General features: G+C 47.4%; 1 protein-coding gene across 3 annotated transcripts in view; it reads left to right on the top strand.

The window, feature by feature from the left end:
- The window catches only part of LOC140385885 (transcription initiation factor TFIID subunit 4-like), a 315,117-nt gene that overhangs the window by 162,736 nt on the left and 124,901 nt on the right, over window positions 1–27,480 (top strand). The window contains exon 16 of one of the 3 annotated variants that reach the window (XR_011933491.1): window positions 13,367–13,381. The exons of 1 other annotated variant lie outside the window; for it this stretch is intronic. Coding sequence is in view for 1 of the 2 variants with exons in the window: in XM_072468498.1 (XP_072324599.1) it covers window positions 13,367–13,534 (168 nt within the window). In the remaining variant the exon portion in view is untranslated. Of the gene's footprint in view, window positions 1–13,366; window positions 16,700–27,480 lie in introns of those variants that run through there. One more of the 3 variants, XM_072468498.1, reaches the window with a different exon arrangement.

Here is a 27,480-nt window from a genome sequence, read left to right as displayed (position 1 = left end):
CCACAAATAATCCCACTCCACTCTATCAAATGCTTTCTCGGCATCCATCGCCACCACTATCTCCGCTTCCCCCTCTGGTGGGGGCATCATCATTACCCCTAGCAGCCTCCGTATATTCGTATTCAGCTGTCTCCCCTTCACAAACCCAGTTTGGTCCTCATGGACTACCCCCGGGACACAATCCTCTATCCTCATTGCCATTACCTTGGCCAGAATCTTGGCGTCTACATTTAGGAGGGAAATAGGTCTATAGGACCTGCATTGCAGCGGGTCTTTTTCCTTCTTTAGGAGAAGCGATATCGTTGCCTCCGACATAGTCGGGGGCAGCTGTCCCCTTTCCTTCGCCTCATTAAAGGTTCTCATCAGTATCGGGGCAAGCAAGTCCACATATTTCCTATAAAATTCGACTGGAAATCTATCCAGTCCCGGAGCCTTCCCCGCCTGCATACTCCTAATTCCTTTCACTACTTCCTCTATCTCGATCTGTGCTCCAAGTCCCACCCTCTCCTGCTCCTCCACCTTAGGAAATTCCAGCCGGTCCAGGAAGCACATCATTCTCTCCTTCCCATCCGGGGGCCGAGCTTCGTATAATCTTTAAAAGAATGCCTTGAACACTCCATTCACTCTCTCCGCTCCCCGGTCTATCTCTCCTTCCTCATCCCTCACTCCCCCTATTTCCCTCGCTGCTCCCCTTTTCCTCAATTGATGGGCCAGCAACCTGCTCGCCTTCTCCCCATACTGTACACCCTGTGCCTTCCTCCACTGTGCTTCTGCAGTACCCGTTATCAGCAAGTCAAATTCTACGTGTAACCTTTGCCTTTCCCTGTACAGTCACTCCTCCGGTGCCTCCGCATATTGCCTGTCCACCCTCAGAAGTTCTTGCAACAATCGCTCCCGTTCCCTACTCTCCTGCTTTCCTTTATGTGCCCTTATTGATATCAGCTCCCCTCTAACCACTGCCTTCAGCGCCTCCCAGACCACTCCCACCTGGACCTCCCCATTATCATTGAGTTCCAAGTATTTTTCAATGCACCCCCTCACCCTTAGACACACCCCTTCATCTGCCATTAGTCCCATGTCCATTCTCCAGGGTGGACGCCCTTCTGTTTCCTCCCCTATCTCCAAGTCTACCCAATGTGGAGCGTGATCCGAAATGGCTATAGCCGTATACTCCGTTCCCCTCACCTTCGGGATCAACGCCCTTCCCAAGACAAAAAAGTCTATTCGCGAATAAACTTTGTGGACATGGGAGAAAAACGAAAACTCCTTACTCCTAGGTCTGCTAAATCTCCACGGGTCTACTCCTCCCATCTGCTCCATAAAATCTTTAAGCACCTTGGCTACAGCCGGCCTCCTTCCAGTCCTGGATCTCGACCTGTCCAGCCCTGGCTCCAGCACCGTATTAAAATCTCTCCCCATTACCAACTTTCCCACCTCTAGGTCCGGGATGCGTCCTAGCATGCGCCTCATAAAATTGGCATCATCCCAGTTTGGGGCATATACGTTTACCAAGACCACCGCCTCCCCCTGTAATTTGCCACTCACCATCACGTATCTGCCCCCGCTATCCGCCACTATGGTCTTTGCCTCAAACATAACCCGCTTCCCCACTAGTATTGCCACCCCCCTGTTTTTCGCATCTAGCCCCGAATGAAACACCTGCCCCACCCATCCTTTGCGTAGTCTAACCTGGTCTATAAGTTTCAAGTGCGTCTCTTGTAACATAACCACGTCTGCCTTAAGTTTCTTAAGGTGTGCGAGTACTCGTGCCCTCTTTATCGGCCCGTTCAGCCCTCTCACATTCCACGTGATCAACCGGGTTGGGGGGCTTTTTACCCCCCCCCCCCCTTGTCGATTAACCATCCCCTTTTTCCAGCTCCTCACCCGGTTCCCACGCAGCTGTGTCCCCCCCAGGCGGCGCCCCCACCCCACCCCATTCCGGCTCCCCCCTCCCCAGCAGCAGCAACCCAGTAACCCCCCCCCGCTAGATCCCCCACTAGCGTAGTTACACCCCCCATGTTGCTCCCAGAAGTCAGCAAACTCTGGCCGACCCCGGCTCGCACCGTGCGATGCCCCCTCCTTCCTGCTTCCCTATTCCCGCCATGATTATCATAGCGCGGGAACAAAGCCCGTGCTTCCCTTTTGGCCCCGCCCCCCCATGGCCAACGCCCCATCTCCTCCACCTCCCTTCCTCCCTCCACCACCACCTGTGGAAGAGAGAAAAGTTACCGCATCGCAGGATTAATAACATAAGACTCATCTTTTTCCCCCCCCCCCCCTTTTTCCCCCCTCTTCGCCCCCCCATACTCGCCCCACCACTTTGTTTCAAACGTTCTTTTTTAGTAACCCGCTTATTCCAGTTTTTCTTCCACAATAAAAGTCCACGCCTCATCCGCCGTCTCAAAGTAGTGGTGCCTCCCTTGATATGTGACCCACAGTCTTGCCGGTTGTAGCATTCCAAATTTTATCTTCTTTTTGTGGAGCACCGCCTTGGCCCGATTAAAGCTCGCCCTCCTTCTCGCCACCTCCGCACTCCAGTCTTGATATACGCAGATCACCGCGTTCTCCCACCTACTGCTCCGAGTTTTCTTTGCCCATCTAAGGACCATCTCTTTGTCCTTAAAACGGAGGAATCTCACCACTATGACTCTATGAATTTCTCCTGCTCTCGGTCCTCGCGCCATCACTCGGTATGCTCCCTCCACCTCCAGCGGACCCGCCGGGGCCTCCGCTCCCATTAACGAGTGCAACATCGTGCTCACATATGCCCCGACGTCTGCTCCTTCTACACCTTCAGGAACACCAAGAATCCTTAAATTATTCCTCCTCGCGTTATTCTCCAGCACCTCCAATTTTTCCACACATCGTTTATGGTGTGCCTCGTGCATCTCCGTCTTCACCACCAGGCCCTGTATATCGTCCTCGTTCTCGGCAGCCTTTGCCTTCACGACCCGAAGCTCCCGCTCCTGGGTCTTTTGCTCATCCTTTAGCCCTTCGGTCGCCTGTAATATCGGGGCCAACAGCTCCTTCTTCATCTCCTTTTTAAGCTCTTCCACGCAGCGTTTCAAAAACTCGTGTTGTTCAGGGCCCCATGTTAAACTGCCACCTTCCGACGCCATCTTGGTTTTTGCTTGCCTTCCTTGCCGCTGCTCTAAAGGATCCACCGCAATCCGGCCACTTTCCTCTCCTTTTTCCATCCGTATCCAGGGGGGATTCCCTTCTGGTTTACCGCACAGTGCTTTTAGCCGTTAAAATTGCCGTTGGGGCTCTTATTAAGAGCCCAAAAGTCCGTTCCACCGGGAGCTGCCGAAACGTGCGACTTAGCTGGTCATCGCCGCACCCGGAACCCGCCATGGCATCTTTAATATCCAGCTGAGCAGGCAGATGGAGGCTGGGTTTCATGTCTCGTCCAAAATATGGCACCTCTGACAGTGCAGTGCTCCCTCAGTCGCGCGCTGGCGTGTCGACTTCTCTGCTCAAGCCCTGGAGTGGAACCTGAACCCACATCTTTGTGATTCGGAGGCGAGCGTGCCACAACTGAGCCACCGCTGATCCTGTGAAATCTGTGCTGAAAGTGTCTCCAGTCTTTCGACATAAGCGAAGCATCGCCATTCTTTGTGCTTGGCCAATAAATTGCCTGTGCACCCCTCCACGTGCACCTTTCCAGAAGTCACTTGATTTTGAAGTGCTTTTAAATCCTCTCCTGATGGGTTCCCTGATGGTTTATTTTATTCATTCATGGGACGCGTGCATCGCTGACTAAGTCAGTACTTGTTGCCCGTCCCTAATTGTCCTTGAGAAGGTGGTGGTGAGCTGCCTTCTTGAGCCGCTGCAGTCCATGTGGTGTAGGTACACCCGCAGTGCTGTTAGGGAGGGAATCCAGGACTTTGGTCCAGCAACAGTGAAGGAATGGTGATGTGTTTCAAGTCAGGATGGCGAGTGGCTTGGAGGGGAACCTGCAGGTGGTGGTGTTCCCGTGTGTCGGCTGCCCTTGTCATGTGGTTGTGGCTTTGGGAGGTCCTTTCTGTGGAGGCTTGTTGAGTTCCTACAGTGCATCTTGTAAATGGTGCACATTTACTGCTATTGTGAGTCGGTGGTGGAGGGAGTGAATGTTTGCAACGGGATGCATATCAAGCGACTGCTTTGTCGTGTAGAGTATTCATTACACTCCTGACTTGTGCCTTGTAAATGGTGGACAGGCTTTGGGGGATCAGGAGGTGAGTTACTCAGCGTAGGATTCCTCGTCTTTGACCTGCCCTGGAAGCCACAGTATTAATGTGGCTGGGTCCAGTTCAGTTTCTGATCAATGGTAATCCCAAGGATGTTGATTGTGGGGGATTCAATGATGGTAACGCCATTGAATGTCTTGGGGTGATGGTTTGATTCTCTCCTGTAGGAGATGGTCGTTGCCTGGCACTGGTGAGGCGTGAATGTGACTTGCCACTTGTCAGCCCAAGCCTGGATATTGTCCAGGTCTTGCGGCATTTGCATGTGGACTGCTTCAGTGTCTGTGGAGTCGCGAGTGGTGCTGAACATTGTGTAGCCATTAGCGAACGTCCACACTTCTGACCTTGTGATGGAAGGAAGGTTCTTCAGGAAGCAGCTATAGATGTTTGAGCCTAGGACACTACCCTGAGGAACTCCTGTAGTAATAGAGCTGAGATGATGGACCTCCAATAATCGCAAACCTCTTCCTTTATGATCTCCAACCAGTGGAGCGTTTTCCTCCAATTCCCATTGACTGCAGTTTTGCTCGGGCTCCTTGATGCCTCACTCGGTCATATGCTACTCTGAACTCACCTGGAATTCAGCTCTTTTGTCCATATTTGAACCAAAGTTCTAATCGGGTCAGGAGCTGAGTGATCCTGGTGGAACCCAAACTGAGCTTCAGTAAACAGATTATTGCTCAGCAAGTGCTGCTTGATAGCTCTGTTGATGACTCCTTCCATCACTTTGCTGATGATAGAGAGTAGACTGAAAGGGCGGCAATCGGCTGGGTTGGATTTGTGCTGCTTTTTGTGTACGGGACACACCTGGACAGTTTTCCACATTGCCAGGTCGATGCTGCTTTTGTAGCTGTACTGGAACAGCTTGGCTCGAGGTGCGGCAAGTAATAATCTTCTATTGTCGCAAGTATGAAGTTACTGTGAAAAGCCCCTAGTCGCCACATTCCGGCGCCTGTTCGGGGAGGCCGGTATGGGAATTGAACCCGCGCTGCTGGCCTTGTTCTGCATCACAAACCAGCTGTTTAGCCCACTGAGCTAAACCAGTTTTGGAGCACGTCTTCATTATTGCCAGGGCCCATAGCCGCTGCGTATCCAGTACCTTCAGCCGTTTCTTGATATCGCCTGGAGTGAAACTAATTGGCTGAAGACTGACATCTGTGATGTTGGGGACCTCTGAGGGAGGTGGAGATGGATCGTCCACTTGGCACTTCTGGCTAAAGATTGCTGCAAATGCTTCAGTCTTTTGCACAGATGTGCTGGGCTCCTCCATCATTGAGGACGGGGATATTTGTGGAGCCTCCCCCTCCAGTGAGTTGTTTCACTGGCCACCACCATTCACGGCTGGATGTGGCAGGACTGCAGAGCTTCTATCTGATCTGTTGGTTGTGGAATCACTTAGTTCTATTACTTGCTGCTTATGCTGTTTGGGACACAAGTGGTCCTGTGTTGTCGCTTCAACAGGTTGACACTTCATTTTTCGGTATGCTTGGTGCTGTTCCTGGCAAGCTGTCCTGCACTCTTCATTGAACCAGGGTTGATCCAGTGGCCGGGTTGTAATGGTAGACTGGGGGATATACCGGGCCAGGAGGTTGCAGATTGTGGTTGATCTGCTGCTGCTGATGCCCCACAGCGCCTCATGGGTGCCCAGTCTTGAGTTGCTAGATCTGTTCAAAGTCACTCCCATTTAGCACGGTGATAGTGCCACACAGCACGAAGAGTATCCTCAATGTGAAGACGGGACTTAAGACCATAAGACATAGGAGCAGAAATAGGCCACTCGGCCCATCGAGTCTGCTCCGCCATTCAATCATGGCTGATATTTTTCTCATCCCCCATTCTCCTGCCTTCTCCCCGTAACCCCAGATCCCCTTATTAATCATAAGACCATAAGACACAGGAGACATGGTCTGCACCAGGACTGTGCACTGGTCACTTCTACTGTAATGGACAGATGCACACACGTACGAATGTGAATGTCAGCCTTTGAGGGGATGAGAATGTTTTGTGAAAGTCGGCATGTGTCATTTGCACCTTTTGGCAGCCATTGCTCAGTTGGGTCATAAGGCTTTTGGTTCAAGTCCCATCCCCAGGCCCTGAGCATAACAATCAGGGCTGACGTTTGAGTGCAGTGCTGAGAGAGACATTTAACATTGGATGCGATGTTAAGCCACCTCTTGGGTGAATGCAAAAGCCTGGCACGGTATTACCCCAGGCCATTGTCGCTTTGGTGTTTGTGGGATATTACCGTGCCTGATTTCCTGTATCGCCACAGTGGCTATACTTCAAAAGTACTTCATTGACTGTAGCGAGATTTGTGCCACCCAGTGTTTCAGGAAAGATGTAATATAAATGCAAAACCTCCCTTTCTTTACTTTGAACTGCAATTCTTTTAGGTGAGAGCAGAGATGCGACAGAGTGGCACAGTAATGTAGTTCTCAAAAGGAGAGCAGTAACCGAGTGTGAAGGGCAATGGTTCGAGAGTTTAGTCTTCAGGGTACTTCAGATGGTGATGGAGTGAGCTTCTGTGCTTTGATGGAATATCGCCTGCATCTTTTTCTTGTTAATCCTCCTAACTAGACCTTGCAAGCGTTTCTCTGCTAATGGTTGGAGGGGAAGACACCATTTGATTTAATTCGTTCAAGTTTGTAGTTGGTGAATTGGTAAAGAGAATCTTTAATTTGAAGCTCTTTGTACACGACTCGATTGAAACCTTTCTTGCTGCACAGGCTTGAGCCTGTTAATGAAATTCTTTCCGTGGTTTGAAATGTTGAGTTTTTAATAAGCTTTACAGTCTGAAGTCTTTAATGTCTTTGGCCAGTTTGGATTTGTTTCTGCTTTCCCCCCCCCAGTGTAAGTGGTGGAAAAGAATCAGTTGTTAAAAGTTTTTAAAGATGGAACTGTGTTTGACGTGATTAACACACGTCCTCATTTTAAAAAGTTTTTTTTAAAAAGTCTGTTCTCACTTGCGCTGCAAAGCCACCGTGGGCTGGATAGAATAGGCTATCATTATCTTCTCTCGCCCCGGGTTAATTTTTGAGAAATTGCTACCGGAGTTAATGGTTGCAATTTAATAAGCATTGCTATCCCTTCCCTGTAGCCTGGGCAATGACTGACTGTGAATTGTTAAAGGAGAGCGCTGCTGGGTTACAGAAAATCCCCAGTGGTCGCGTTTCATTTATAACGTTGCCTCGGGCACTTTCACTCCATCCTGTTGAAATGACCTCCTTTTCAACCCTGCGTTGACAGTCGTGCAGAGCGCACGGTTTTCTTTTGACCGTGCTCCGGCTTGTCACGCGACTCGCTACTTGAACTTTAACCTTTTTTTCCCCTCTCTGTGCCCGTGCACTTTCCCTGAGAGCCACCCTCCCCACCTGCCTTGTTCTTGCGAGACTGAGATGTTCGGAAAACCCTGGTGAGCTTTGAAACGAGCCAAGTCTTGAAGTGAGATACGGCATGCTGAGTCTGGTCATTAGTTCCCCTCCCCCCCACACACACAGCTTGCTTATTTGCTGACCCAGGGGCTCAGGAAATAGTTCTTGTGGCTGAAAGTGGACCACATAGAATCATAGAATTTACAGTGCAGAAGGAGGCCATTTGGCCCATCGAGTCTGCACTGGCCCTTACAAAGAGCACTCTACTGAAGCCCTATTCACCCTATCCCCGTAACCCAATAACCCCCATTTAACCTTTTTGGACACTAAGGGCAATTTATCACGGCCAATAAAACCTAACCTGCACATCTTTGGACTGTGGGAGGAAACCGGAGCACCCGGAGGAAACCCACGCAGACACGGGGAGAACGTGCAGACTCCGCACAGACAGTGACCCAGCCGGGAATCGAACCTGCGACCCTGGAGCTGAGAAGCAACTGTGCTAACCACTGTGCTACCGTGCTGCACATACTCTGGCCTTCAATTAGCTTTTTAAAAATAAAAAAAATTTAGAGTACCCAATTCTCTTTTTTTTCCAATTAAGAAGCAATTTAGCACGGCCAATCCACCTACCCTGCACATCTTTTATGGGTTGTGGGAGTGAGACCCATGCAGACATGGGGAGAATGTTCAAACTCCACACGGCCAGTGACCGAGGGCCGGGATCGAACCTGGGTCCTCGGTGGCCTGAGGCAGCAGGGCTAACCCACTGCGCCACCGTGCTGCCCGTCTGGCTTTCTTTTAGGATGACATGAATTCGATCACCACCAAAATCTCATGTTCGGTTGTCAGAAAGGCGATTGTCTAAAAAGTACAGTGAACACTTGCACTAATTGATGAACGATGGTTCTTTGTCAATGATGATTGTGAACTGTGCTCCCACGCTCATTTCTAACTATCCATGTGTGTTGTATGTGTGGTTAATAATCTGATGCACAACTTTCTAGATCAAAAATATACATAGGCTTTCAAAAATATTTTGTAAATTAATAAAATTCAATGGTTGTATGTCACCCTACTGTATGGGATCCCGTCAGGCTCATGTTTGTCAATGAAAGATTATCCCTCTTGTTATGCTTCATGTTTGAATTAAGTGTTTATCTCTTTGGGGTAGAATGTTTATCAGACATACCTGCCAGGGTAAAGACTTAATATAGTTCATCCACCCCGTGTCCTAAAACAAGGCATAATACCAAGGAGCAATAATTTGGCAATGGTACCCCCTTTTCAATGTCTGAACTCCGCAGTATGCCGTCCCCACCCCACAATCTCCTTTTCCATCTCTCCAGCCTCACCATAGGCTCGACCACAGGGTCCCACCGCCAATCTCATCCCATCTCTGCCCTTTGCTGCTTCCAGCCTCCTTCCTTGCCTTCCTACCACCAACCGCCCAATGTATATTGCAGCTAGTCCAAGCCTCTGCTTGTACCCTATCCTGCATCCGATCTGGGCGCACCTGGTGTTCCCTGCCAGCTGACATTGGCTCCCAGTCACCAGCACTTTGGGTTATTTTATTCCTTGTGTTCATGGCGCCGCTCCCTATCCCAGTTTGACCCAACAACATCTCCCCATCTGCCGCATCTCCACTCCCTGTTCTTACCCTGGCCTGTGCTGCATGCCTGATTTTCATTGTTTCCCTATTGGCAGCAATGCCTTCAGCTGGTAGCTCTGTGGGCTCGAGCATTTCTTACTCCTCCTCCTCTGCCTCTTGTCCACTGCTTCCTTTTGGTCACTCCTAGCTAAGATGAGGCCTCGAAAGCATCATGTTTTTCTGCATTCAGCGTGTTTTCTAAATCTAACCAACGAGTTTTCATAAAACACTTTGTGCCATTTTACTCACTTTTGTTGCATGTACACGGGATGTGTGTTACTGGCTAGGCCAGCATTTATTGCTTAATCGAAGGTGGTGGTGAGCTGCCTTTTTGAGCCACTGCAGTCCGTGTGGTGTAGGTACACCCACAGTGCTGTTTGGGAGATAGTTGCAGGATTTTCACCCAGTGACAGTGAAGGAACGGAGATGTATTTCCAAAACTCTGACCTGCTCTTGTGGGGACAGTGTTTATATGGCTGGTCCAGTTCAGTTTCTGGTCAATGGAACCCCCACCACCGCCCCGGGTAGTGATAGTGGAGCGTTCGGTGATGGTGAAGCCCGAACGTTGTCTTGCGTATGGGCTCATACTGCTTCAGTATCTGAGGAGTCACAAATAGTACTCAGCGTCCCCACTTCTGACCTTATGATGGAAGGAAGGTCATAGATGAAGCAGCTGAAGATGATTGGGCCAGGACAGTACCCCGCTGAACTCCTTCAGTCATGTCCTGGAATTGAGGTGGCCTCCCACAACCACAACCATCTTCTTTTCTGCCAGCTATGAAACCAGGGCAGAGAAGCCCCCTCCCCCCGACCTTGATTCCCATTGACTTTTTTGCTCGCGCTCCTTGATGCAACCGTCTTGTCTTGATGTTGAACGGCAGTCCATCTTGCTTCTTAGACTGGTACAGAAGGTTAAGTCACACGGGATCAGGGGTGAGCTGGCAAGGTGGATACAGAACTGGCTAGGTCATAGAAGGCAGAGAGTAGCAATGGAAGGATGCTTTTCTCATTGGAGGGCTGTGACCAGTGGTGTTCCACAGGGATCAGTGCTGGGACCTTTGCTGTTTGTAGTATATATAAATGATTTGGAGGAAAATGTAAATGGTCTGATTAGTAAGTTTGCAGACGACACAAAGGTTGGTGGAATTGCGGATAGCGATGAGGACTGTCAGAGGACACAGCAGGATATAGATTGGTTAGAGACTTGGGCAGAGAGATGACAGATGGAATTTAACCTGGACAAATGTGAGGTAATGCATTTTGGAAGATCTAATGCAGGTGGGAAATGTACAGTAAATGGCAGAACCCTTAAAGGTATTGCCAGGCAGAGGGATCTGGGTTTACAGATCCACAGGTCACTGAAAGGGGCAACACAGGTGGAGAAGGTAGTCAAGAAGGCATACGGCATGCTTGCCTTCGTCAGACGGGGCATTGAGTATAAAAATTGGCAAGCCATCCTGCAGCTGTATAGAACCTTAGTTAGGCCACACTTGGATCATAGTGTTCAATTCTGGTCACCACACTACCAGAAGGATGTGGAGACTTTGGAGAGGGTGCAGGAGAGATTTACCAGGATGTTGCCTGGTATGGATGGCATTAACTATGAGGAGGGGTTGGATAAACTCGGTTTGTTCTCACTGGAACGACGGAGGTTGAGGGGCGACCTGATAGAAGTCAACAAAATTGAGGAGCATGGACAGAGTGGATAGTCAGGAGCTTTTTCCCAGGCTGGAAGAATCAATTACGAGGGGTTTAAGGTATGAGGGGGCAAAGTTTTTTTACACAGAGGGTGGTGGGTGCCTGGAACTCGCTGCCGGAGGAGACTGTGGAATTAGGTACGATTGTGATGTTAAACGGGCGTCTTGACAAATACGTGAATAGCATGGGAGTAGATGGATACGGGCCCCAGAAGTGTAATAGGTTTTGGGTTAGCAGGCTTGGAGCGCTGAAGGGCCTGTTCCTATGCTGTACTTTTCTTTGTTCATTGTTCTCTTGCGTTCGGCTCCTGAGTTCACGTTTGGGCTCCTTGTGTCTCCTTCCAGTACTCGGCGTCAAATTACATTTGATGACGCCTCCTGGAGGTTATACCACATTAAAGCTGCTATATTAATACAAGTGGTCTTTCTCCTTGAGACACTGCAGTCCTTGTGATGGTGCCCATGGCAATACATTGAACAAAGAAAGAACAAAGAAAAATTATAGCACAGGAACAGGCCCTTCGGCCCACCAAGCCTGCGCCGATCTAGATTCCTTATTTAGACCGACTACTTATTGCCCATACGATCTGCGTCCCTCCGTTTCCCGGCTGTTCATGTGTCTATCAAGATACATCTTAAACGTTGCTATCGTGTCTGCCCCTACCACCTCCACTGGCAACGAGCTCCATGCACCCAACACCCTCTGCGTGAAAATATTTCTCTGCACATCTTCCCTAAAATTTCGCCCTCTCACCTTGAGCTTGTGCCCCCTGGTAATTGAGTCTTCCACCCTGGGAAAAAGCTTCAAGAGTTCCAGCTTTTTAGTGGTGATGTCGAGGAGACGATGCATATAACCCTGCGTGACTTGGAGATGATGGTCTTCCATCATGATGCTGCCCCCTGTCTGTCTTGCTGTTCTTTGTTTGCTGGGCTTGGGAGGACTGTCGAGATAAGCGTCTAGATGGGTGTGCACTGCAGCCACAATGCAGCAGTGGTGGAGAGAGTGGATACCAAGCCCAGTAGCCAGTGTTCATTAAGAGGACTTTTATTTTTCCGAATGCATGTTGTGGTGCCTAAGTGAGTGACATTCCTGTCTTCCGGCCTTGCAGATAATGGAGAAACATTGAGAGTTCATGAGGTGAGCCACTTATCTAGGTCGACGGCCATCTTTCATTCTGCTGTAACCATCGTACTCATTGGTCCAACCCCTTGAAGCCCCCCCCCCCCGGGTATTAATGGAACACATAATGATAGTGCTTTATTTTCAAAGGAACTTGTAAATTAACAATATTTATCCTACAACCATCATCATTTAAAAAAAAAAAATAATCTGGTCAGAATCATTATATTTGTGCAAGCTTGCTGTGTGTAAATTGACTGCCATAGTTCCTATAATACAACAGTTAGGACAAGTAGTACGGCATCAGCTAGGAAACACTCAGCCTCCCCATCCTTGTTCAGTTAGCTAAGTTATAATTTTAATGCAAGACTTTTATCACCCTCGGGTACTAGTTTAAACAGCTGGCCTAGTCTTGAGAACAAAAGGAAACCAGAAAATTCACCAACCAGTCGCCTATCTGCTTACCTGTTTAAGACCTTGGATTTCAGCTCTCTGGTCCCACCTCCTTCTCTCGGACCAGCACCTCCTCATCCTCACTGCACAGAACTCCCTCCCTCCCCAAATAACCAAGTTCAGTACTCTGTCAAAGCTTTACTCCAATCCAGCTGGCCTCCTTCCCACTTAATCTGGGCAGGAGCAAAAGTCACAAGTGCATGAGCCTGTATTCAGACTAGCTGCAATTCCAAAGTCCTGAGACAGACCTGACTGACTCGGGAATTAGATTTAACAAGCCATCTAATTAACTCCCTGCTTCTGCCACTTGCAGCTTCTTCCACTGAACTAACCGCCGTTTCTTTCGGTCTTGGGCGTTCAAGTAAAGTTAAATGTGGAATGCAACACTCAAACTAGATTTTGCACAGAGATCAGCCCATAAATACTTGGAAATTTAGCGAGAGAGGGAATTCCCAGTTCAGTATTGTTTTCAAGAATCGTGATATCTGACACTAAACTCAAAGTCTACTGGGCAGGAGCACTTCCACTGTGCTGGAACCTGAATAACCAGGGGGGCATAGATTTGAGATAAGGGGCAGGGGAGGGGAACTTTTTCACCCAGAGAGTGGTGGGAATCTGGAATTCTCTGCCTGGCAGGGCGGTAGAGGCGGGAACCCTCCCTGGTTTATCTCTACCACCCTTCTTGAAAAGTGGAACCACATCAACTGTCCTCCAGTCCTTTGGTGGCCAGAGAGCCCCTGCAAGTTCCTCCCACAGAGGAGTGATTGTATACGATGGCGGCTGCTGACTTTGATACTGTTTGGTCCGCTCTGTAGCTAACCGTGTTCCTTTTCCGTCTTGCTTTGTAGGGCTCAAGTGGCAGCGGGAATGCACCAGGCGGCCTGAGAACAACGCAGGCCCGACCCTACCTGCGGCAGAGGGTAACGCGAGTCAATCTCAGGGATCTCATCCTCTGCTTGGAGCAGGAACAGGCGACAAAGCACTCTCTGCTCCTGTACCGAGCCTATCTCAAATGAAGAAAAGGAAACTTTGTATGCTGGATTCATGCTGGTTGCACAGGCGGTTCCGCTGAATGATTTCTAGACATTGCTTCAGGAACCTGAGATTCTGGACCTCGGTTGTCCTTGTTTACTCTTGTGACATTTCCTCCTTTTTTTATTTAAAAAAGAAACTGACGGGTAAAAACTTTTGGTTTTGTTTCGGTGCGAAACTAAAGGCAAGGTGTCGATTACATAGACTTTTCCAGCATCACTTGTGAAATGCAGTCCCCTCCCGTTCAATGATTCAGAAATCTGGGATGGCGGAGGTATATATTATTTATTTTTTTTTAAAAATTGCAATTGTTCCAAGTTCCTTAAATGATAACTGTGACAAAATGCTGTTCAGCAACTTGGACTGGTTACTTCCCCTCGTTTGCTTCATCTGCCATGAGGGTGTGTTGCCTGTTTTGGAGTTTTGTGATCCTTTTCTTCCTACCCTATCCATTTGGTCCATCTGTCGTACATCTTCACTGCTTGTTCTTGCATCAGTGTAGGACCCATGCTCCCACCCCCTCGGCAGAGCGTAACTCTATACCGCGGGTACTCTTGCTTGTCGGAGGCGGGCCAGTTAATTTTACGTGGGCTGTTTCACCCTTTTCCGAGCAGTCTCGCGCCCATGTTAGTGTGGAGCCAGCTGCCACGAAAAAGAAAAATCTCCTGTTTTCCTGGCTTTTCTTACTTTTGTATGCCTTCCTCAGGGTCTCAATCACGACTTTGCCTTCCGAGAAGTCAAGTGTGGGCTTTCAGAAGAGCGTGAGATTTTTTTTTTTTAAATCTACATTCCAACAGATATGAAAGATTACCAGATGATGCAGTCACGTTGCACCCATCACTACACTGACTGGTTAAATGTTGGCTTAAATAAGTCCTAAACTGAGTCACTCACTAATCATGCTGAAATCCCTCCCTCCCCTCCCCACATTCAGAAACGTCAAATCCTTAGCTTTGGGGCATGATAAGATGCGACTTGAGCAGTCGCCTACAGAGCGTTAACTTTTAATAGCCTGATGCTTCCATAACAATAAACTATTGGGATTTAGGGTCTTGGCATTTAAACCCCCGTCTAGCACACGTGCAGAGTTGTTCAACTGTGATCCGCTGTGATCATCATTCCTGAATGTTTTGCGATTACATCCAGAGTTCTGGATTTGGAGCCTTGTTGCACCTTTAGTAACGGAGAGACAAGAGACCACTTCGGAGAGCCATTGAATCGGGGCATTTTGCATGCTCGATCCGGACAGGCCCAGGGATGCTGTCCATATGTAATCATTACAGTGCAGCTTGGCTCAGTGGGTAACCTGCTTACCTTCCAGTTACAGGTTTGTACATTTCAAGTCCTGGTCCTGGATTAAATGGATAAGCTATGGCTCTCCACCCAGTGTGTTGCTGAGTTAAAGGCTCACTGGGCGTAATTTGAAGAATACATGGGTTTTGCTGAAAAAGCCCTGTTATGTGGCCATTTATTTACTGATTGTGAACTGTGCAATGGCATTTACTCACAGCGCATCAGTGACTACACTCCAATAAGTAATTGGAGGTAAACTGTAGCAAGCCATTCTGCTATTGGGGTAACTGCTCTGCCTGCCTCCACAGCGGGTTAGGATTTTGTAGACAGCTGACATTCTATTTATCCACTGTATTTGGAGTACGACAAATGGAGGCCATTAGGTGGTTTTACCCTGACATTCAGCAATCATTATCCTGTGAATAACGTCACTCTGAAATCTCATATTTCCGACCTTCCTCTCTGGGCAGGTGGTTGCCCCCCCCCCCCCCCCCCACTTCAGGTCCATAGACGCAAAGGGATGTGGTCGATCTGTAAATAAATGTTTGTGCTATTTACTTTTATCCCTACCAGCTGTAGCCTCGCAAGGATCACCTTCACTAGGCTGACTTTGTATTGATCTCGCACTAATGCCTTGTGAGTAGAGACACTGACAACGGTGGGCGCATAGTTTTTTTTTCTAATGTCGGGAGAGAAAGATTATCAGAACTGTCCACATGTGTGAAAGCGAGTGGCATCCTCGTATTCTCCCCCCCCCCCCCCGACCCCAGTTAGATGGGTGAAAAAACAAGGAATTGCAGCGCAGCGTCCAAAGTCCCCTCGTGCGTCCTCTCCATCAGCAGCCGGAAATTGATTGGTTACGGGGTCTGGCTCCAATGTTGGGACCAAAGTTGCGGCTGCCAATTCCCTTGAGGGAATTCTCAGTGAGGATGTTTCGGCAGTGCGAGGCGGCTCCCAACGAGCACAGTGCCGAGTCAGGCTTCCGACCAAGCTGTGGTATTCAACGAAAGAACTGTCAGCCGGCAAGTCGCGTAAAGTGTTGAGACGCGACGGTCGGACGAGCGGCAAAACATCCTGGGACCATTTCGGCTGTCATCCCTCCCACCCAAAAGAATTTGTTCGTGTGGCCAGGACACCCTTGAATAATGTTCATTTTGACGAAGCCTTCTATTCTGTTCCTTGTTGAGTCTCCCTCACTTCCCCTCCCAGTCAATTGTTCCATTCAGGCAGCCTAGAATTGTGATGTGACGGGTGGCGAGGGAGTTGCAGCCATCATGTTAAAGCACAGTGGCAACTTGATGTTCAAAACATTATTCAGCCACTTTAACACATCCAGTGTATGTTTGGGAGTGTTTTTTTCTCCTCTGTTAAGGGTAGGTCGAGTTTTTTAATATGTGTATTTATTAAAAAAGCTCTGTTCCTTGGGGATATTCCACAGCAGAAATATAAGTTTGATGCCATTTTGAGTAATATATAGAAAGTGACTTTTATTTTCCACAATGTAGAGATGGTTAACTGTGTGAAATGTGAAATAGTTTGTGTGCCTCTAGCAGTTTATAGTTACCTTCCACATTTTTGGAAGCTCGGAGGAGGCGCAGAGAACCTAATGATGTTCCTCATGATGCCAACTGCAATTTTTTTTTTTCTGGAACACTTGGAGCACCTTTGACCCCAAAAGCTGGGCATTGGCTCAGTAAATAGTAAAATGAGATGTACGCCAAAGTTATATAAAGAATGTTTTGACCCATGTGCATTATTACTGCTATCAGGTTTCTTTATTTGTACATAGTCTTGCAGACAGCACGTGCTGTGTGAAATTATTTTTGATGTACATAAACTACATTTCATTAACTGTCGTTACGTTGGTACTTTCAACTTTTGTATGAAACATGCTTTATTTTTCAGGTGTCCCTGTGGGTGAGCTTGTGCTCGCGCGCCTGTGGGATCCTTTGAGTCTCCCCCGCCATCTGGCGCGATTATGGCTGATCTGATGAGGCCTGGGCCCTACCTTCCTCCATACCACCTACGCCCCTTATTTTTAAGCTGTGTCCCCTGGTTCCAGTCTCTCCCTCAGGATCTTCCATGCATTCATAAGATCACCTCTCCATCTAAGCTTCAATGGATCTTTCCTTGTCAGATCACCTCCCCGTCCCACGAATCAGTCGAGTGAACCTTCTCTGATCAGCTTCTAAAGCAATTATATCCTTGTATGTAAAGAAACCAGAACTGTACGCGATATTCCTGATGTGGCCTGACCAGTGCTATGTGTGACTAACAAAAAACTTCCCTTTTATATTCCATTCCCCTTGCAATACACGTCAGCATTCCATTTGCATATAAATAAACTTTTAAAGTTTATTTTTCACCTTTAAAAATCCTTAAGAAATAATAAAAGCAAGCATGATCCAGTTACACTGCATTTGCAGCATGATGTGGTTACGCTGCATTTGCAGCATGATGTGGTTACGCTGCATTTGCAGCATGATGTGGTTACGCTGCATTTGCAGCATGATGTGGTTACGCTGCATTTGCAGCATGATGTGGTTACGCTGCATTTGCAGCATGATGTGGTTACGCTGCATTTGCAGCATGATGTGGTTACGCTGCATTTGCAGCATGATGTGGTTACGCTGCATTTGCAGTATGATCTGGTTACGCTGCATTTGCAGTATGATCTGGTTACGCTGCATTTGCAGTGAGAGGGATTCCAGAAATACATAAGTTCCGTCATTTGTAACTGGAACCGTTAGACATTGGCTGTGGCTCTGGGTCACGCTCCTCCCCAAGTCAAAAGGTACGATGTGCGGTGGATTCAAGATAGAGTCTATAGGCCTTGGAGGTTCAACCAAAACATAGACCTTTATTGAAAAGGGTAGCATAGTGGTTAGCATTGTGGCTTCACAGCGCCAGGGTTCGATTCCCGGCTTGGGTCACTGTCTGATGGAGTCTGCACGTTCTCCCCGTGTCTGCGTGGGTTTCCTCCGGGTGCTCCGGCTTCCTCCCCCAAGTCCCGAAAGACGTGCTGTTAGGTAATTTGGACATTCTGAATTCTCCCTCGGTGTACCCGAAAGGCGCCGGGGTGTGACGACTAGGGGCTTTTCACAGTTACTTCAATGCAGTGTTAATGTAAGCGTACTTGACAATAAAGATTATTATTCTTAAAATGATGCTGGACCGCCCATTTACCCCCACAAGCGGCTGACAACGTTACGCAATCGTTCTCTCAAAGTGCCCCTATTCAGCTACAAGGCTGCTTGTGAGGAAATACTGAAAACGTGATGAATACACACAACATTTCCTCCCCCTTCAAACCATAAGTCACTGACGCAATGGACAATTTAACAATAATTAGCAACATGGACAACCGTCAATATGTCAGACCTTCCGGAGGCCGTCCTCTGAGATCGTTGGCGGTCCTCGGCCATTTACCTTTTGGTGCTGGCTGCAACCTCTGGTGTGTGTTTCGTCGGTGGTTATCTTAACCAGGGTGGACGTAATAATCTGAGGTTGACTCTGTGTTTGGTTCGCAGTTGAGGTGCTGTTTTCCCAATTGGTTTGGTTTGTGGCGGGTTCTTTATTTAAGGAAGATTGCAGAGACAAGCCACGAACTACAGACCAGTGAGTCTCACGTCGGTGGTAGGGGCACGATTGGAGAAGATTCTGAAGGAGAGAATATTTCCGCTTGGAGAGGCAAGGTTTGATCAGAGATAGTCAGCATGGCTTTGCCGGAGAGAGGTCATGCCTAACAAATTTGATTGCATTTTTTGAGTATGTAACCATGTGTATAGATAAGGGTAGTGCAGTTGATGTAGTTTACATAGATTTCAGGAAAGCATTTGACAAGGTCCCACATGGGAGACTTATTAAGAAGGCAAATGCACGTGGGATACAGGGTAATTTGATAAGGTGGATTCATAATTGGCTTAGCTGTGGGAGACCAGAGGGTGATGATAGACGGCTGCTTTAGCGTCCGAAAGACTGACCAGTCGCGTACCACAGGGATCCGTGCTGGGCCCCCTATTGATTGTCGTTTATATAAATGACGTAGCTGACTGTGGTGGGTAGGATCAGTAAGTTTGCAGATGACACAAAGATTGGCTGGGTGGTTGACAGTGAGGTTGAGTGTCTTGGGTTACAGGAAGATATAGACGGGATGGTCAAATGGGCGGATAAGTGGCCGATGGAATTTAATCCTGAAAAGTGTGAGGGGATATACTTTGGAAGGAGTAATTTAACAAGGAAGTATTCAATGAATGGCCTGACACTGGGAAGTTCCGAACACTGTTTGTCCATAGATCTCTGAAGGCAGAATGGCTGGTTAATAGGGTGGTGGAAATGTCATATGGGACACTCGATTTTATCAATTGAGGCATAGATTACAAAAGCAGGGAGGTCATGTTGGGAGTTGTATAGAACTTGTGAGGCCACAGTTGGAATACTGTGTGCAATTCTGGTCCCCACATTATAGGAAGGATGTGATTGTACTGGAGGGGGTGCAGAGGAGATTCATAAGAACTAGGAGCAGGAGTAGGCCATCTGGCCCCTCGAGCCTGCTCCACCATTCAATGAGATCATGGCTGATCTTTTGTGGACTCAGCTCCACTTTCCGGCATGAACACCATAACCCTTAATCCCTTTATTCTTCAAAAAACTATCTTTATCTTAAAAACATTTAATGAAGGAGCCTCTACTGCTTCACTGGGCAAGGAATTCCATAGATTCACAACCCTTTGGGTGAAGAAGTTCCTCCTAAACTCAGTCCTAAATCTACTTCCCCTTATTTTGAGGCTATGCCCCCTAGTTCTGCTTTCACCCGCCAGTGGAAACAACCTGCCCGCATCTATCCTATCTATTCCCTTCATAATCTAGTATGTTTCTATAAGACCCCCCTCATCCTTCTAAATTCCAACGAGTACAGTCCCAGTCTACTCAACCTCTCCTCGTAATCCAACCCCTTCAGCTCTGGGATTAACCTAGTGAATCTCCTCTGCACACCCTCCAGTGTCAAAGAGATCTAGGAGTACAGGTCCACAGGTCATTGAAAGGGGCAACACAGGTGGAGAAGGTAGTCAAGAAGGCATACGGCATGCTTGCCTTCATTGGCCAGGGCATTGAGTATAAGAATTGGCAAGTCATGTTGCAGCTGTATAGAACCTTAGTTAGGCCACACTTGGAGTATAGTGTTCAATTCTGGTCGCCACACTACCAGAAGGATGTGGAGGCTTTAGAGAGGGTGCAGAAGAGATTTACCAGAATGTTGCCTGGTCTGGAGGGCATAAGCTATGAAGAGCAATTGAATAAACTCGGTTTGTTCTCACTGGAACGAAGGAGGTTGAGGGGCGACCTGATAGAGGTATACAAAATTATGAGGGGCATAGACAGAGTGGATAGTCAGAGGCTTTTCCCCAGGGTAGAGGGGTCAATTACTAGGGGGCATAGGTTTAAGGTGAGAGGGGCAAGGTTTAGAGTAGATGTACGAGGCAAGTTTTTTACGCAGAGGGTAGTGGGTGCCTGGAACTCACTACCGGAGGAGGTAGTGGAAGCAGGGACGATAGGGACATTTAAGGGGCATCTTGACAAATATATGAATAGGATGGGAATAGAAGGATACGGACCCAGGAAGTGTAGAAGATTGTAGTTTAGTCGGGCAGTATGGTCGGCACGGGCTTGGAGGGCCAAGGGGCCTGTTCCTGTGCTGTACATTTCTTTGTTCTTTGTTTGTTTGTAGTACGTCCTTTCTCAAGTAAGGAGACCAAAACTGAACACAATACTCCAGGTGTGGCCTCACTAATACCTTATACAATTGCAGCATAACCTCCCTAGTCTTAAATTCCATCCCTCTAGCAATGAAGGACAAAATTCCATTTGCCTTCTTAATCACCTGTTGCACCTGTAAACCAACTTTTTGCGACTCATGCACTAGCACACCCAGGTCTCTCTGCACAGCAGCATGTTTTAATATTTTATCATTTCAATAATAATCCCTTTTGCTGTTCCTACCAAAATGGATAACCTCACATTTGTCAACATTGTATTCCATCTGCCAGACCCTAGCCCATTCACTTAGCCTATCCAAATCCCTCTGCAGACTTCCAGTATCCTCTGCACTTTTTGCTTTACCACTCATCTTAGTGTCGTCTGCAAACTTGGACACATTGCCCTTGGTCCCCAACTCCAAATCATCTATGTAAATTGCAAACAGTTGTGGGCCCAACACTGATCCCTGAGGGACACCACTAGCTACTGATTGCCAACCAGAGAAACACCCATTAATCCCCACTCTTTGCTTTCTATTAATTAACCAATCCTCTATCCATGCTACTACTTTCACCAGGATGTTGCCTGGGATCAGACCATAAGACATAGGAGCAGAATTAGACCACTGGGCCCATTGAGTCTGCTCCGCCATTCAATCATGGCTGATATTTTCTCATCCCCATTCTCCTGCCTTCTCCCCATTACCCCGATCCCCTTATTAATCAAGAACCTATCTATCTCTGTCTTAAAGACACTCAGTGATTTGGCCTCCACAGCCTTCTGCAGCAAAGGGTCCCACAGATTCACCACCCTCTGGCTCGAGAAATTCCTCCTCATCTCAGTTTTAAAGGATCCTCTTCACATCCACTCTAGTAATCCAGGCCTCACAGTAATCTGTAAGTTTCGATAAGATCCCCCCCCCCCATCCTTCTAAACTCCAATGAGTACAGACCCAGAGTCCTCAACCGTTCCTCATACGACGAGTTCTTCATTCCAGGGATCATTCTTGTGAACCTCCTCTGGACCCTTTCCAAGGCCAGCACATCCTTCCTTAGATCCGGGGCCCAAAACTATTCACAATACTCCAAATGAGGTCTGACCAGAGCCTTATACAGCCTCAGAAGTACATCCCTGCTCTTGTATTCTAGCCCTCTCGACATGAATGCGAACATTGCATTTGCCTTCCTAACTGCCGACTGAACCTGCACATTAACCTTAAGAGAATCGTGAACAAGGATCCCCAAGTCCCTTTGTACTTCTGATTTCCTAAGCATTTCCCCATTTAGAAAATAGTCTATGCCTCCATTTCTCCTTCCAAAGTGCTTAACATCACACTTTTCTACAGTGTATTCCATCTGACACTTCTTTGCCCACTCTCCTAGCTTGTCCCAGTCCTTCTGCAGCCTGCCTGCTTCCTCAATATTACCTGTCTCTCGACAGATCTTTGTATCATCTGCAAACTTAGCAACAGTGCCTTCAGTTCCTTCTTCTAGACTGTCAATGTATATTGTGAAAAGTTGTGGTCCCAGCACAGAATGCTGATGCACACCACTAGTCACCGGCTGCCATCCTGAAAAAGACCCCTTTATCCCCACTCTCTGCCTTCTGCCAGTGAGCCAATCCTCTATCCATACCAGGATATTACCCTTAACACCATGGGCTCTTAACTTATTTAACGGTCTAGGCGGCACCTTGTCAAAGGCCTTCTGGAAATCTAAATAAACTAGGGCAGCACGGTAGCACCAAGTGGATAGCACTGTGGCTTCACAGCTCCAGGGTCCCAGGTTCGATTCCCCGCTGGGTCACTGTCTGTGCAGAGTCTGCACGTTCTCCCCGTGTCTGCGTGGGTTTCCTCCGGGTGCTCCGGTTTCCTCCCACAGTCCAAAAATGTGCAGGCTAGGTGGATTGGCCACGATAAATTGCCCCTTAATTGGAAAAAAAATGAATTGAGTACTCTAAATTTATATATTTTTAAAAATTTTTAAATGTATCAAATTACATTTTCACCATCTGCCTTGGTGGAATTTGAACCCAGGTCCCCAGACCATTTACCCCGGTCTCTGGGTTACCTGTCCAGCGGCAATACCATTGCCTCCCAAAACACAGTTATTGAATGGTGTGGTAGGATTTGAGCAGCTGTCTGATCTACTATTTCCGATATTCTTGTGAACTGGATCGCTTTGAAGAAAGTTTTTCTTTTAAATACTTTATTAGTTTTTAAACAAAAGTTTTCCGTTTTTACAAATCAACATAAAAATAATACAATAACTGATAAATAACATTATTTAAATAATATAGTGAACTAACAAAGTGACAAAAAATAGTGCTCCCCCCCCACCCCTCGGGTTGCTGCTGCTGTCAATCTATTTTCCCTTAACGTTCCGCGAGATAGTCAAGGAACGGTTGCCACCGCCTGGAGAACCCCTGAGCCGATCCTCTCAGCGCAAATTTCATTCGTTCCAGCTTTATGAACCCTGCCATGTCGTTTATCCAGGCCTCCACGCCGGGGGGTTCCGCTTCCTTCCACTTAAGTAGGATCCTTCAGCTTTGAAGAAAGTTAAGGATGAGTTCTCTCATCCTTGAATATAATTCCAACTTCCTGACCAACATTACTCTTCAACATCTGTGCAAATGATCTGATCTTTAGCTCACTGACGTTGAGGAAATCTTGCTGTGCGTCACTTGGCTGATGCGTTTCTGTACAGTACTATAGGGACTGCAAACTGTGAGGTGATGCATTTTGGAAGATCAAATTCAGGTGTGAAGACATACAGAGGGATCTGGCTGTTCAGGTCCATAGTTCCATGAAAGTGGCAATGCAGGCGGATAAGGTGGTCAAGAAAGCATAGAATTTACAGTGCAGGAGGCCATTCAGCCCATCGAGTCTGCACCGGCCCTTGGAAAGAGCAGCCCACTTCAGCCCATGCCTCCACCTTATCCCCGTAACCCCACCCAACCTTTTTGGACACAAAGGACAATTTATCATGGCCAATCCACCTAACCTGCACATCTTTGGACTGTGGGAGGAAACCGGAGCACCCGGAGGAAACCCACGTAAACATAGAACATACAGTGCAGAAGGAGGCCATTCGGCCCATCGAGTCTGCACCGACCCACTTAAGCCCTCACTTCCACCCTATCCCTGTAACCCAATAACCCCTCCTAACCTTTTTTGGACACTAAGGGCAATTTAGCATAGCCATATCTACCTAGACTTGGGGAGAACGTGCAGACTCCGCACAGACAGTGACCCAAGCCGGGAATCAAACCTGGGATCCTGGAGCTGTGAAGCTAACCACTATGCTACCGTGCTGCCCGTGCATACGGCATGCTTGACTTCATCGGCAGGGGTATTGAATGCAAGAGTTGGCAGGTCATATTACAGTTGTATAAAACTTTAGTATGGTCACAACAAGGGGACATAAATTTAAGGTGAATGGTGGAAGATATAGGGGGGATGTCAGAGGTAGGTTCTTTACCCAGAGAGTAGTGGGGGCATGGAATGCACTGCCTGTGGAAGTAGTTGAGTCGGAAACATTAGGGACCTTCAAGCGGTTATTGGATAGGTACATGGATTACGGTAGAATGATGGGGTGTAGATTAATTTGTTCTTGATCTAGGACAAAAGTTCGGCACAACATTGTGGGCCGAAGGGCCTGTGCTGTGCTGTATTTTCTATGTTCTATTTGGAATGTTGCGTGCAGTTCTGGTCACCACCACACTACCAGAAGGATGTGAATGCTTTGGAGAGAGTGCAAAGAAGGTTTACCAGGATCCAAAAGAGAAAATGCTGGAAAATCTCAGCAGGTCTGGCAGCATCTGTAGGGAGCGAAAAGAGCAAACGTTTCGAGTCCGATGACTCTTTGTCAAAGCTGGAAGGTGTTGGCTATGAGGAGAGGTTGAATAAACTTGGATTGCTTTCATTCGAAAGATGGAGGCTGAGGGGAGACCTGATTGAGATCTACAAAATTACAAGAGGTATAGACAGGGTGGACAGTCGGAAGCTTTTTCCCAGGGTGGAAGATTCAATTACAAGGGGGCACAGGTTCAAAGTGAGAGGGAAGGTTTAGGGAGATGTGCACCACAGAGGGTGGTGGGTGCCTGGAACGCGTTGCCAGTGGAGGTGGTGGAGGCGGGCACTACAGCAACTTTTAAGATATATCTTAATGGACACATGAACGGAATGGCGAGATACCGATCATTTGGGTATTCAGTAGTAGGTCTAACTGAGGAATCTGGTTTGTGCAGGCTGGGAGGGCCGAAGGGCCTGTTCCTGCGCTGTAATGTTCTTTGTTCTCATACCAAGCACTGTAATGTTTGTAAAGTGCTTTGGGAAATCCTGCGTTTGTGAAAAATCGCGATGAGCAATTTGGGGATGGGCGATAAATGTTGGCTTTGCCAGTCAGCACCCACAACCCACTGAAGGAATAAATAAATTCATTCTTCACCAAATGCTATTGATCCCAGGTATATGCAGCTGTGAGGATATTGATCACAATTTATGCTGAGGTAATTACAATCCCTTTGTTAGAAGCGACGGAAATTTTCATCTTTCAATACAGTGTGTAAACAAAATTAAATGTTGACTTTTTGACAAGTTGAGGGTAGCTGCATGATGCTTGTCCGCAGTTAATAGTAACCCGTGGTTCCGAAATAGGGATTGTGTGTATATTAGAGAAAGGCAATCCTTACTGGCATATGACAATCCTGGGCTTATTCCTTTCTCAAGCAGGCTCTGCAATGTTTGAGTCGTTTAGTGAACCCTGAAAGCTACAGTAGCTTGACATTAATTTTACCCTTCAACATTTCCTTCTGCCATGTTGGATTTATTTAACAAAACATCTGACCTTTCAGTCCAGCCCCACTGCTAGCTCAGCTGACGACGCCTGAATGCATCAGTTTCACGCTACTTACATGCATATTAGGCTTAAATCATACAGCAGAGAATGAGGCCATTCTGTCCTTTTGTACCACTGCTAGCTTTTTTTTAAAGAGCTATCCCATTAGTCCCACCACCACCCCCCCCCTCCCCATTTCTAGTTTGTATGAAGTTTAAAACAATACTGTGTCTGTGATATAATTTGTAAACTTGGCTCCAACGAGCATCTCAATTAACCATCCAAGGGATCGTCCAGGGATTGAGATTTTGCTGTGGGTTAGGAACTGTAATGATATGTATATATGTAGATAAGTAAAGGGTTAATTATTACATCTCCGTGTAACACAACCACTAGAGGGCACCACTGGATCCCACTATAAATATGAGAACTCAGAGGATCTTGGGTCTCTTCCAACCAGGAGTGACTAGACAGTAGAGTGTAAGAGAGATAGATCACAGCATAGTTTAGCATGTGTAGTTTGAATTAGTGAATACTTTAATATCGATTAATTGATTACTAGTTATAGTTCTGTGGAGTGTGCAAACTCAACATTAATCAATCATTACTCAATAAATCAGTTTTGCTTTAAGGTGAAGATTGGTGGTTTATTTATAATCACACCATCAGATCATTCTGGATATAAAAGCAAAGAGTAACGAGATATTACCAAAGAGTACTCTAACAGGAACGTGATTCTGCTGAGCTAATTGACAGTAGATGTCCGTTTGTCTGCTCTGTCACCATGTTACCATATCTTTTGTAGTCTGTACAAAATTTAAACCTTTGCTGTGATGTTCTCTGCGCTGAACCAGCGTGTAAATGTCATGTTTTTCAGGTATTTCCTTTTTAAATCGCTGGTTGAATGTTCATAGAACTTCAAACTTACAATGTCCCAGGCCACTCAGCCCATCATACATGTGCTGGCCCTTCGGAAAAGGAGCCCAGCTTTGTTCCACATCCCTACAATTTGTCCATAACGCTAAGTTGCTCACCCTTACAGATGAGCATAGGGCGTCGTGAATAGTGTTCTTACAGGGAACAGATCAGTCAGAGGGAGAGTCGTTGAGGAGTCTAGTAGCTGTGGGGAAGAAGCTGTTCCTATGTCTGGGCGTGTGAGTCTTCAGACTTCTGTACCTTCTGCCTGATGGAAGGGGCTGGAAGAGGGCAGAGCCTGGGTGTGAGGGGTCTCTGACAATGCTGTCTGCCTTCCTGAAGAAGCGGGAGGTGTATACAGAATCAATGGTAGGATGGCAAGTTTGTGTGATGCGTTGGGCTGAGTTCACCACACTGTAGTTTCTTGCGATCTTGGACCGAGCAGTTGCCATACCAGGCTGTGATGCAGCCGGATAGGATGTTCTCTATCTCACATCTGTAGAAGTTTGTGAGAGTCGATGCAGATGTGCCAAATTTCTTTAGCTTCCGTAGGAAGTAGAGACGTTGTTGGGCTTTCTTGACTGTTGCATCAACGTGGGTGGATCAGGACAGCCTGTTGGTGATGGTGACCCCCAGGAACCTAAAGGTATCAACCATCTCTACTTCAGAGCCATTGATGTAAACGGGAGTGTGTGTCGTGCTACGCTTCCTGAAGTCGATGATCTTTTCAGCATTTAGAGAGAGGTTGTTTTCGGTACACCATGCAACCAAGTGATTTATCTCCCTTCTGTAGTCTGATTCGTCGTTGTTTGAGATACGACCCACCACAGTCGTATCATCCGCAAACGTATAGATTGAATTGGAGTTGAATCTCGCCACACAGTCGTGTGTGTATAGGGAGTACAGTAGAAATACTGTTTGTTGATGTACCATTTGTCAATGCTCTCTGTCGATTATTCTTTTTGTCTACCATGTACGTACTGTGTACGTTCCCTTGGCCGCAGAAAAATACTTTTCACTGCACTTCGGTACATGTGACAGTAAAAAAAATAATCAAATCAGATGAGAATATTTCTCTTCCAGGGTTGAGTGACTTTGTGCCTCTGAAGGCGTTGGGGACAGGGGTC

Source organism: Scyliorhinus torazame, chromosome 11, assembly GCF_047496885.1.
Source record: "Scyliorhinus torazame isolate Kashiwa2021f chromosome 11, sScyTor2.1, whole genome shotgun sequence".
Taxonomy (NCBI): domain Eukaryota; kingdom Metazoa; phylum Chordata; class Chondrichthyes; order Carcharhiniformes; family Scyliorhinidae; genus Scyliorhinus; species Scyliorhinus torazame.
Note: the sequence above shows the minus strand (reverse complement) of the source record. Positions and strands in the feature narration are given on the sequence as shown.